The 12,881-nt window shown below is 30.6% G+C and overlaps 3 protein-coding genes across 4 annotated transcripts in view; 2 read left to right on the plus strand and 1 right to left on the minus strand.

Moving 5' to 3' along the window:
- Window positions 1-12,881, plus strand: part of LOC113400868 (uncharacterized) — a 49,360-nt gene that overhangs the window by 1,190 nt on the left and 35,289 nt on the right. The window lies entirely within an intron of this gene.
- On the minus strand, window positions 205-5,908 carry LOC113400857 (uncharacterized). Its single transcript, XM_026640530.2, has 8 exons — window positions 5,779-5,908; window positions 4,511-4,726; window positions 3,545-3,697; window positions 3,195-3,420; window positions 2,628-2,929; window positions 2,434-2,557; window positions 336-380; window positions 205-264 (listed from the first exon to the last, which is right to left on the minus strand). Exons 2-8 carry the CDS (start codon window positions 4,553-4,555, stop codon window positions 224-226), a joined length of 936 nt encoding a protein of 311 aa, XP_026496315.2. The 5' UTR covers window positions 4,556-4,726; window positions 5,779-5,908; the 3' UTR covers window positions 205-223.
- On the plus strand, window positions 7,204-12,769 carry LOC113400863 (protein inturned). 2 transcript variants are annotated; one of them, XM_026640535.2, is made up of 13 exons: window positions 7,204-7,331; window positions 7,434-7,606; window positions 7,679-7,782; window positions 8,016-8,951; window positions 9,139-9,380; window positions 9,473-9,563; window positions 9,911-10,091; window positions 10,166-10,409; window positions 10,751-10,847; window positions 10,932-11,014; window positions 11,593-11,775; window positions 11,981-12,133; window positions 12,395-12,769. In XM_026640535.2, the coding sequence occupies exons 1-13, from the start codon at window positions 7,231-7,233 to the stop codon at window positions 12,498-12,500; spliced, it is 2,694 nt and encodes an 897-aa protein (XP_026496320.1). In that variant the 5' UTR covers window positions 7,204-7,230; the 3' UTR covers window positions 12,501-12,769. The 2 variants fall into 2 exon arrangements, with proteins under 2 accessions (XP_026496320.1, XP_064072372.1); XM_064216302.1 differs by lacking the exons at window positions 7,204-7,331; window positions 7,434-7,606 and adding an exon at window positions 7,917-7,936.

Consider the following 12,881-nt stretch of genomic DNA (forward strand, 5'->3'; position numbering starts at 1 on the left):
TTCTAATATAAGTTTAATTTTTAACAAAGATGTGGTTTAGTAAAAAAAATTGTCTTGATTGCTGAGAATATATTGTTATTAATTTTTTATTGGGAATATTTATTTTTGCATTTATGATATTGTTGTACATAATGGTTTTTATAGTGTACTCAGGTTTATATCAATAATAAAGATGTGTGTACTCTTGTAAATAAAATATATAAATCTTATTACAGATTACTGTTTATTTTTCAATTGGCACTACAATCATTGACTTAGTTAAATCTGAAAATACATTCAAAACATATGATTAACACATAACAAATATAAAAAAACAAATAGTTTATGAAAATTACCATTAAATTTTCTTGATCTGTAATTTAATAAAGATTGCTCCCATCCTGAGAAAGAAAAAATTCAAAGTGAAAAAATATAGAACAAGTATGACTTAGGTTGCAGGAACAATTTCAAAATTATGAAACCAATACGAGTTTTTCCTCTAGCTTATAAAATGAATAAAATTCAGAAATATAGATTATATCATTTTGTCCATGGTAAATTTAAGCAAATCAAAGTCAATTTACCTAGGAGATGTAGAGCTTTACTAAGCTACCCATTCTATGGTGTATATTTATAATTTATAATAAACTTATTCTATCTGTTACGTTAGGGTTTCAACAGGTTATTTAAATAAATAATTTAAAACAAAATGTATGAAAGTAATTTTTGTTTTATCGAATTTTAGTTTATAGTTGGTGGTAGAGTTTTGTGCAAGCCCGTCTGGCTAGGTACCATGCACTCATCAGATATTCTGCCGCCAAGCAGCAGTACTTGGTATTTTTGAGTTCCGGCTTGAAGGGTGAGTGACCCAGTGTAACTACAGGCATAACGCACATAACATTTTAGTTCCCAAGTTCGGTGGCGCATTGGCGATGTAAGGGATGGTTAATATTTCTAACAGCGCCAATGTCTATGGGCGGTGATGACCACTTAACATCAGGTGGCCCATTTGCTGGTCCAAGTACCTATAACATTAAAAAACCTTTGGTTATTAAATTTCGTGAATGGCTAGAATACGTGAATTAACAGAAGATTGCGGGAACCGAAAAACCCGAGCTAGCAACGCTAAATTTTAATGCTTTATTTGTGTTTATCTATCTTGTATTTGAAAATTATCAAATGATTTTGAAGGAAAACGTCGGCAACCTGCATGGTGTTGGGTGAAAAACTACCACATGTGTAATCTCTCCAATGCGGGTAGCATTGAAGTACTGTAGTGAAAGGTAGTTTAAAGGGAATGTGGCATTGTAATAAAACGACTGATTTGTAGAGAGCAGTATTGTGGAATGCAATGGATGAATGAATGAAAATGAGTGTTTATTTAGATAAATGTTTCGTGTATATATACAAAAGTTTCGGTAGCAAAAACGACCCATTCCAGAGTCTCTAATGTTTCAAATACGCAGTTTTTTTTTGTGCATAAATGTGGTATGCGCTTGGAGTAGCCTGTGGAGTTATTTACGACGTAATGATGACGTGCAGATGTTGTATACGCTTGGAGTGGCTATCTAGTGGCTAGCGTCGTAACGACAAACAGATGTGCTGCTACAGTAGCATTGAAGCTCCAAAATATTCTCCTAAAACCTTTGCCCAGAAGTGGGACATTTATAGGCTGTTAGGTATTTTATAACGTGACTGTCCTGGGTTGGGGTTCAAATTTAATCCGCAGAACCGTCTCAGACTATGCTGGGGACCTTGGGCACCCATGAATCTCCCTTTTGGGATATATTTACTACCATGTACAAATAATTTGCTTTGGGCCAGGCCTTAAGCATAGTTTCAAATAAAAGGTGCTGTAATTTTCGTATATTCACAGGAATATGATTGGTTGTACAATCTTATGGCAATTTTTTAAGGCTATCTTTTTTGATAAATATCTTAATTATTTCTTACAAATATATCACTTTCGAAAATATACATAGCAGTCAACGTGGGAACAAACGTGTGAAAGAAATTGTTGGTTCTTCGGGGCCCTCTCAGGATGGGGGCCCTGGGCACGTGCCCCATATGCCCTATGGTAAAGACGGTAATATTAATTCGTAACTAATTTTATCGAAACTTTATGAGCAGCTTAGCTATGAAAAGCTTACAGATAGACAAACCACATATAGAATAATTTTGCCGGTAAGTTGTTTTCCCCCCACCATAGTCCATGGTTGTTGCAAAGCTAAAATCTCATGTTCTTAATATAAAAAGCCCTGGCTCGTACAACATCACACCTTGATAGGTAACTGCATTTCTGCTTCGTCGGAAAACGCACAAACAAAAAACACACGATTAAATGTGTCAATCCATGTGTATATTGAAATTTTTAGATTTCTAGTATTCACTATATTATTCATATACCAAAACAATAAACAATTTATGCAAATTACAACTATTGAATGTAAGTACCACTTCTTGTTGAAAGTTGATGTTTATTCGGTAAGACTCCGAGACCTAATTTAGGTTTATAAGTTTTCTTTAAGTTTGATTTCTTACAAGGCATTTGGCACACTTCATTCTTCATTTTTACAGGCTAAAAAATAAACCATTTTTATTTTTAAACGTTAATAGTCTTAAATGCAATTCTGAAAGAAATTGGCTACCTCAGTCGCTGTATCAGCAATAGCCCAACATTTCGAAGTTTCTGGTTTTTGTGGTTTTACAATATTTCTCGACACTATATTATCTAGAGTATTAGTTATTATTATATTTAGTTCACTGTTATCATATTCCATTAGCATTTGTTTAAAAATAAGTAATAGAGTCGGCAATTGAAGTGTCAATTCTTCTTTACCAAGTTCAAAACTACTGTACTTGTTCAGTATATCGAGATGCATGAAAACTTCGTCGAGAGTCATGCGTTGACGATATCGCATTAAGTCTTTAATTGTTCTCGCTCCGACACCTAAAATAATTGCGATGACGTAGTAGACTTACGCAAACAAAAGGCTCACGGCATACGCATAAATCGTCTTATACCTACATTTTCGAATAGCAAACACTTAAATTAGAATACATGTATTGAATTTAAAAATCTTATACGGTGTACACGGGTAAAATTTTTGTTCGTTTAATTTTATTATACATTCCTCTTTGACAAATTTCATTACTAATTCTGTGTGTATTCAAAGTATTTTGTGCTCTTGAAATAAATTTCTTCTTAATATTACCTTCATAGATCGACTTGCTGTAGTATGTTACAGCCAAATCTTTAGCAAAACTTGGTTTTAGTAAACTTAGTGTAGCGTTCAAAGAATCGATAATATCTATCTCTATAAATGAAGATTTCTTTCTTAAAACTTTTTTTATATCGTTTGTGATTTTAGATGTATAATTTAAATATCTTCTCCCTTCTTCTACTTCTGCGAGCTTATATAAGAAGCCAGCCGCCAAATTCTAAAAGTATAACCTTATATTAAAATAAAGTTGTTGAAATATTTCGTTTCAAATAAACATGGTTAAACTATGTTACTTATAACAAAACTAAACTATTTATTTGATTAATATGAATGGAATTCACCTGCGTTACGCAATTCCCATAATAGTGATATTTACAAGGCCATGAAATACAAGCTATAACAATAGAGTGATCTTCGAAAATATTACAAATATCTGCGTGTGCACAACCTAAGGTGAGCTCTACTTTTTCAGAGTGCTGAGAATCTGTTAAACCCTAAAAAGAACAGGGATTTAATTCAATTTTTATTTTGTAAAAAAACATTCAAATGCAATATGTTGCAATTCAAAAAATCTGTAACAATATTATGAATATGGAATAAAGTATGCGTATGCCAGATCATTAACTACATAAGCGTGGTTTTATGAAATGTTTGTAATTAAACTCAAGAAAATTAGCCAATAAGACACACTCGAAAGAAGAACGTCGTAAAGTACGAACGTCGGAATGAGTTGGATTGAAGTCAAATATACCGCCATCGAGAGTACGAGATGGAAAATTATTCCATCGACTCATTGCTCCGAATAACTGTTTTTTGTCTCGACCGAAATTATATAGATATATCGGCTGTTGCCCGCGGCTTTGCTAGCATGGAATTTGAATATAATTACAGATTTACTTAAAATATTACATTAATTTAAGACCTCTTTGTATACCGCATTGGTATTTCACCCCTTAGGATAGAATATCTAGAATGCCTTAAATACGTATCTACTCATTTTTAATCTGTATCCCAAAAATAAAACTTCATGCTTCTAACTTAAAAAATGACGGACTTGCATACAAACTTTCAACCCTTATTTCACCTCTTTAGGGATTCTTTTCTAAGTGGGTGTCTACTCAAAAAAACGATCCTACTACCAAATTTCTTCGTTTACGCTCGGCAATGACGAATCAGTCATGTTATTTTATAAAAAATTATAATATATAATTCTATATAAATATGATTTATAATATATATATTTTTTTTTTTTCTGTATATTAGACAAGTTATTGTTTAATATAGGTAAGGTATAATATTTTACTTACTTCGTTTAAAAACATTAAAGCATTTTTAGTATTAATCCCACCCATATAAAGGAATTTCTTTAAAATTCGCAAGTTTTTAATAATTTCACCAAAATTATTCGTATTATACTGAGAATCTTCATTAAAGTGTATAATGAAGTCATTATAATCGGGTTGGTTTAAGCAGTGGCATTTTCTCGTAAGTCTTTTATATATTGAACAGTCATTATCCTCATCCTAAAAATGATTACTTAGTTTAGTAATTAGTTAATAGTTTAGACTGTTGGCAAACAAGAATTCAGAATTGTAATTTTTTTTATACTGGTAGTCGTATACAAGTTTGAAAGATCTATAAGACATCCTCAAGCCGGGTCCGCTACGCCACTTTTTGGACAAAACATTGTTCAATGAACATTACCTGGTCGCTGCGACTTATTCAGAGAACAAATTCTCACATTTAAAATATAAGGTCCGACGAAGAAGACATGGCTGTGTGTGTTGTGGTGGCTTTAGTTCCCGGAAGAAAAAAATTAAAAAATCTTGGCAGACCTTACCTACAGCCACGCACTTATTACGTCTATCCAGAACTGCAAATTGAAGTCAGTTTGCAATAAATAATTATTTTCGTTGTAGAGAGTGATTTTGAAGAACTTTTATTATTAATTCACCTGATATACTACAGAAAGCAACGACCTCGCGGAGTGGTATAATTCCACCAAGCCCAATTATTCCATTCTATCTATAAATATCAAATGTGCGATTTGCGATACTTTTTTAAAAAAAAACGCCTGTATTTAGGCTCTGGTTCCATCACAGGACAGTAATTATTATAAAAAAACAGCATTGTAAATCTGTTTATTTGAAAAGAGCAACTATACGAGTTTCTTGCCGTTTCTTCTCGCTGGAAGCTGCTTTCCGAAATGGTGGTAGTATTTAAATATCGACGATTCAAAAACGCTTCATAGTGAAGTTTACTTGAATAAATTGATTTTGATTTGATTTGATTTCCCCACCTGCAAGCGACGGCGAGGGATGTTTTCCACAAACTCCGGCAAACATGTTCGAGAGGTTTTGTTCGACAAAACCTATTATTGTAATATATACATTTATGTTTGTTCATAAAGTGGCGCAGTGGACCCAGCTTAATATGTTAGTGTGTTATATTAATACAACTGTTTAATTTTATCATGCCATGCAAAAAGTGACATTTTGTAATAATTAATAAGCATCGATTAAGCTACAAAACAAACAAAAAACATATTAAAATAAAATAATGTAATTATTTTTACCTTAATGTAAATAGCATCTAACTTTTGAGAATGGTTTTTCAATTTGTCAAATGCTGCAGGCACTGATTCTCCTGTATTTAAACTGTCATCCTACGTAACATTAGTTTTTCATATTATTAGCAATAATTAGCATTGAATAATTTGATTTTAAAACTAAATATAGGTACAACTACTAAGTTTAAGTTCTAAAAAAAATAAAAATAAAAATAAAATTTCATACGTTACATTGTATTGAAAATCTAATTTTAAAATATTGTTAAATCTTATATCTTGAATTAGAACGTTATTATTTGAATGAACTTTTGTTTGAATTTCTTCTAGTAAACTCAACAATTGTTTTGTACTGTCCTTTAATCTTAAAATAGATTTCTAAAATATAAACACACAGTAAAATAAGGTAAAAAATATATAATTATCTAGTATCACGTTATGATTTGTTGTAATTATATTATACCAGTTTAACTTGGCAATACGGTTCATGAGAGTCATTGAATTGTTCGTTAGCATTTCTTTTTTGTGATACATTTTCTTCGCCTTTGGTTAAGGTACACGTGGAATTCGAAGAACCTATTTGATAATCTTGCAAAAAAGGTATACTGTACATTTTTTCTATTTTATCATGTACGTTTTGATTGTTGTCCATCATAGTTTTATATCAGATACGTCTGTTTTATAGAACATTTATTATTCTGAATAATTTAACGGTTAATATTTAAATGTCTTGGTACATGATTTATATTTTAAATGCATTTGTACAAAATCGGCGAAATATTAGATGAAACATTGCTCTTTACATTTAATTTGTTTTCGGCAAAATAATATTATGATTTTTTTTCAACGTTATGACTGTTTAGTTATATTGCCACTAAAAAAACATGATTTGTCTCAAGGCCAAAGATATAAAACCATAAATACAATATCCAAAATCTAAAAATGTTAATATTTTTCCAAACTTACGTATTCGCATCTATATAATGTTGTGATTATGTCCTCTTTGAGCGTATCCAATCTATATATTAATTATAATATATTATATCATATTGTTATAAAATGCGTATATTCAATTTTTTTTTTAATCATTTTTATTTCGACCGAATCGTTTGTTTGACTTGTCGAGTAATAAATTATATTGCAAACTTTTAAGCTACTAAATATTTATTAGAAGCTGCATTTTTGCAATTGAAAATGAAGTTAGTAAATTCTCTCAGAAAAGAAAAAAAAATTAGATTCCAACTACTGAGAGTGTGTTGTTATGTTATAAATGAATTTTTATTTTGTCACTTTTATTTGTGTTGAGGGGGCCATTACGTTATTTTATGCTGTGTATTATACACAGTGTATATGTATGTTTGTTTGAGTTTGTCAATGTCATATACCACTTCAAAATGTAAGTCAATAAACAATACATCAATCTACTAGCAATAAAAAATAAAGAATAAAGGGTTTATAAAAATGAATTCTTTTAAGACCAAAATGAACTATGAAAGCCCATGTGACTCTGATAATGATTGGACGAATTCTTCAGAAGATTCAAAATACTCTGATTCAGAAAGGTAAGCTACCTTAATCAATTAACTCCTATATAAACCGTTAATCAATTACAATTTAAAAAAAAACCATTTAAATCTTTTTTTATAATAACATTGTATTTGCAGTTCGGTCCCAGATTGGGATTCGGACATAGGTGAGGATGGAGAACTAGTTTATGTAAAAATAAAAAGCATCACTAAACCAGTAGATGAGTCGAAGGCGCCCCTATTAGAAAATTGTGAGGCTTTTAAGTTAAGAAGTGATTTTAAAAGGTCATCTACTAGACGTTCTACTAAAGGTATTTTGTTACTCTTTATTGATAATTATATTTATAATGATATCTTATAGAAAGAGTATTAATATTTTACAGGAAGAATTTTTAAAGTCTTGAAAGCACGAAAAGTGACAAACAAATTAAATGGAAATGAAAAGAAAAAGGATGTTGAAGATAATAACAAATTTGTTATCATACAGGTATTTCATTTTTAAATAATTATATCTTAGGATCAACCAGAAAACAACTATAAAAAACAATTATAAAATTGTATTTGTATATTGTATAAATTGAGATTGAAGTGCATATTTATATATATATTCTTAATGTGCAGATTGCTTGGAATAAATGAAGGTAAAATTTATTAAATTTTGTTAATTCCATATAATGACTTACAGAGTAATTAAATAGCTTATATTTTTTTAAATTCCAGGTCAGCAAAAATATGATATTCAGTAGTGAAAAAAATTGTCAAATAGAAAAACTTTTTGGAATCAGTGTTGAAACACATGCAGATGGCAAAACATTAATCGTAGCTGATTTCTTACCAGAATCAAAAGCAATATACACTCCAAAAGTGAAAACAGGATTTTATTTACATAAAATAAATGGTATTGAGGTCACATCCTTCAATATCAATAATGTTCTTCAAAGAGTCATTGAAGATGTTGACAATCCTAAATTAACATTTCAAGTCGTCACAGAAGGTTATAATTTAGACATAGAAAAGTTACTGACATCTAAGAGCACTCCAGAAAATTCTCTGACTCAGATATTAAAAGATGCTATGTGTTCGGTACTGTATATATGCTGCAATGATGTAGAATATCAAAGTAATGATGATAAAGGTGTTCTTTATTGTTTTCCTCGACCTTTTAATCAAAACTTTCTGTACAACACAAGAGGTGCTTATTTGACCCTTAATCACTTAGCTCCGAAATCATTGGGCACTAGTGAGCCTACTGTATCCACTGTCTTACATAAAAATCAACTAATAAATATTACATATGCATCACACTACAGTGATCTGCTTTTGGTTGCTATACCAAGCGGTGCAATTGATGTGTTTGCAGCCAAAAGGGTAATAAATGATATAGTTCGTGTCTTAGAATTTTTGTATGGCTCATTGAAAACATGCTTTACAAAACCTAATAATGTTGATAAATTAGATGGTCTATTTTCCCGTTTTTTTGTGACACTATTATTTGGAAGTCTTGGCGAAAATAAAAATAAGAGCCCCAGTGAGGTTCATGGTAGTTCATATTTTGAGGAATTATTGGCAGCTCAAGCAGTGTCCTTACCCTTGGAAGTTAAAATACAAATAGATGATGCCATAACAGAATTAGAGGCAGCCGATTATAGGGAGTGGGTAAGTATTTTTTGAAATATAATAAATAATACATCAATTTAATATACATATATATACAATTTTAGTCTATTACTTCTGGTACAAGTTTTACATAGCTTTAGTGGTAATTTCAGTTAGGCATTACAGATATTTAATAGTTAATGGTTTATTGACACTTTTCCATTTTATTTATTTAGTTATGTTTCAGATTGATGATGTTGAAAATTTTCAAAGGCTGTATACAGTAATAGGTTCCTGCTTATATTACTCTGGGCATGTATTAAGCTCACATCTAGAAGATGAAGATTTAAAAGAGGTTTATGCATATTTAAGACTAAATGGAATATTGAAACTTAGTACAGAGAAAGAAATAGAAAAACTTGTTATATGGAAAGAAGTATTCATAAATGAACATAGAAAACAAAGTAAAAATGATGTTAGTGAAAACAGGTATATTAATTAAATTATTTTATTATAATTCAATTATCTTATAACAATATGTTATGGTTTTATAGTATTGCTGATATAAATTTAAATTTTAGAATTCCAGATGGCAGATGGTTTATTCTGATTGTGGGAAAAGGGCACTTTATACTGGCAACTCTAATGGAAGCTGGGGGATGTACAGAAGACGTAAGTATTTTTGTAAACAAAAATTTGGTCTCAATCTCATGCAATCTCTGTACCAAAATTCAGCTGGTCTATTAAATCACATGCGATTGGAGTATTAACTAAGTATTATGAACTTATAATAATTGGCGCAAATTGCAACAGATTTAAAGAAGTACTACAATAGAGAGTGTTGGTAGTTTTTTTTACTATTAAAAATAATAATTTTTCTTGGTAATCTATCATATTATGACAGCAAATCTGACACTCTCTGAAAGAGTAAAGGCGAATGACCAACTGTTTCCGTCTTGGCTATCACTAGCAATGACTTACACGCACCCTTAATTTTTTAATCAGAAGAATGTTTTTAGGCTGTAGGAGTGACTCCACCGTCACCTTTTTACGTAGAGGAATGTGAAAGTTGTTTAGAACTATTGTTCGAAGTGGGATTAAACAAATATCTACCGTCGTGGTTCTCATCAAACTCGCAACCACAAGTCGAAGTAACACCTGAGTATCTTACTAAGCATGGAAGAAAGTTAAGAGATGCTTGTAAGTTTAACTAAAATTAAACAATGAATGTCTTCCTTTTGTAATTTCCCTTTATAATTTGTAAAACTTTTCAGCTTCTAAGTTGGATGTAAGAAGTTCATCGAAAGTATCTAAGCCTCATCTAGACGTGAAGAGGCGTCACAATTCTACAGAACAAATCAACACGGGGTCCACAAGTGATAATTCAATTAACAACTATCACAGCACCAGTCAACATAATCTATATGCACAGTGGTACAATGGACCATTAAAACAATACAGGCACTCTAGTTTGGATGTCAGTTATTCTGAAGATTCTGGAAGCATAAAAAGTAATAGGTATGTTTGTTATGTCTTTGTTCACACGATGACCGTAATAATATGACATGCAAACAAAATATTCGTATAATGTAATACAATAGAAAACCTATTCGTTTTGTTGATATAAAATATCTACCGGCGCGCCTTGGGGGAAAAACCGACTCGTATGCCGTGACGTCATATGCCATTTCGCTCTAACATGCGCTCTATACTTCCTTGTGTGTGTGTGGCAATTGTACTTTATATTATTATTTTATTATTATATATACTTTATATTTTCTGTTATAATTAATATTAATTATAAAAAAACATTACATTATAATTTATATACTAAATAACAATGGCATTTTTATTAACAGTGAATTAAGCGAAGACCGTATAGTTGGAAGAAGAGCAGATAGAGAACAGAAAAACAGACGCGATTCTTCAGAATCTGATTCAGATTGGGATAAACAGGTTAATTAAAAATAAAATAAATATTTCACTTATTATTTTCTAGTACTTCACAGTGAATTTACATGATAATACATTAAATTGCAGGACAGCAGCAGATCTAGCAATATAGACATGACAGATATGAGGAAAGCTTTATTAGATGAACTCAATCATGTCGCAGTACATAAGTATGATGATTTTTACTTGAAGCTACATAATTTTACTTTGTCAAAAAGACGCAGAGAGCCTTTGTATTACAAAAGAATATATATTTGTGATCTTTAGCTTTTTAAATTTAGGTTGTATGATTCCCTTTTGTTTTTTCTACTAATAAATAGTTACATAGTTTACAGACACATAAATTCTGCCATTGTCTTCAGATAATATAGTTTTTGGAATAAAAATATAACCCAACTATAGACTTGTTGGTGTCCTCCTGACCTACTTCGGCCACGGCAGGATATATTATAACATGATGTGTGTGTGATGTTCCCTTATCCTCATAATCCAAAAGAATGTCAATCCCACAAAACTGGAGCAGAATCCATGGCTATTGGAAACACAGGAGTAAGCACTGCCAACTTCCAAATTTCGGACTGACATTTTTATAGTTGTTATGTTATATATTGTTGTATTGAGTTTAAATCCAAGAGTTCAGGATCTATGCCCCTAAAAGATAACTGTCACTATAATTGATCCTACTTTTACTTGATTCTATTTATAATCTTAAGAACCTTTAAAAAGTTAAATTTCAATATAATTCTAGAATAACTGCAGGGGAAGAAAATGTGCTGTTCCATTTTGTACATTTGGAATCTGAAAAGGGGATATTAATAGCGCCTGTCAAAAACATAGAAGTACAAGCAAACAATGCTTTATATACATATATTTTAAAAACATTTAGAAGTGCCTCAAAGAAGATTCACGATCTACTCCAACACAGTATTAAGTAAGTTAAAAGGTACTTTATTATAATGCCTAAATTGTACTGTTATTTTTAATAACTACTGTTTGTCATATAAATAAATAATATTATTTTTTTATCTACATATTAAGGTACTTTAATTAATTATTATTGTATTAATTCCCAATGTTTTTTCTTTCTTTACAAATATTAAAGAGTAAGAATTACCCTAATATTAATTTTGATACAGGTTTAAGCAAAGCGATTTGCCATCTAATCCTCTTAATAAAATCCTTGTGGCAGTAAAAGAATATGGAATGCTTTTTGAAGCACCAGGTGAAATATTGAGCCAGTGTGGAATTAGTAAGAAGAACTGTGAGCCATTCTACTTCTGGGTTGTAGGGTAAGATCTCTTTAAATAATATTGGATGTGTTAAAATATCCGTTTTCCTCAAGTGATATGTACAATATTATTTTAGTATACAATCCAAGTTTTTTTAAATTACTTTTGTTTAGATATTTGTATAGTAATCATTTTGCGAGTTTTAGTTTTTTGTTCCCCATCCTTATGCGTAAATGAGAAATATTTAGTCCACAGTTATAGTGTTGACAGAACTACTTCTACTATATGATAGTTTAATTTTTTCTTACTGGTATTTTTCAGGCGGGTGTTTAGTGAGCCAGAGCCTCGAGAACTTTATTTATGTTATCATGAGTCTGTGCCTCAAGATCTAACCGAAATTGCTTATTTATTGTCATATTTGGAATAGAGAGTGAAAATGACTCCAAGCTGCTACTGAGAATTTTCTTACTGAAAAGCTCAATAATTGTTTATTCTGGTTCAAATCTCAAGGCCGTGTGGCCTTATCCAGCCACTTGACAAATAAGGCAGTCATCAGATAGGTTTATACATATGTTGAAAGATGTTGTCTTTTTTATATGAATAGTGGGAACTATGTATTATATTATTTGTGATAATTCTTATTACAAAATTTAGTTAGACTGTAAGTGATCTCCATAATCCGTCCATTAAAGTTATAATCTTGTACACCTAGTAATATTATTTACAATTATATATTTTCAATAAAGCTTATAAAACAGATTTGGTATTTTAATTTCATACTTATGAACTTCACCTATTAATCTTCCAA

The sequence above is a fragment of the Vanessa tameamea genome, chromosome 11 (assembly GCF_037043105.1).
Source record: "Vanessa tameamea isolate UH-Manoa-2023 chromosome 11, ilVanTame1 primary haplotype, whole genome shotgun sequence".
NCBI classification, from domain to species: Eukaryota; Metazoa; Arthropoda; class Insecta; order Lepidoptera; family Nymphalidae; genus Vanessa; species Vanessa tameamea.

Coding starts and splice junctions, on each gene's coding strand:
- LOC113400857 (XM_026640530.2), bottom strand. CDS start 4,555: ATGGGTGGGATTAATACTAAAAATGCTTTAATGTTTTTAAACGAA. Junction 381..2,433: donor TCAACTTTCAACAAGAAGTG/GTACTTACATTC, acceptor TTTCTTTCTCAG/GATGGGAGCAATCTTTATTA. Junction 265..335: donor CAGATCAAGAAAATTTAATG/GTAATTTTCATA, acceptor ATGTATTTTCAG/ATTTAACTAAGTCAATGATT.
- LOC113400863 (XM_026640535.2), top strand. CDS start 7,231: ATGAATTCTTTTAAGACCAAAATGAACTATGAAAGCCCATGTGACTCT. Junction 11,015..11,592: donor AATCATGTCGCAGTACATAA/GTATGATGATTT, acceptor ATATAATTCTAG/AATAACTGCAGGGGAAGAAA. Junction 11,776..11,980: donor CTACTCCAACACAGTATTAA/GTAAGTTAAAAG, acceptor ATTTTGATACAG/GTTTAAGCAAAGCGATTTGC.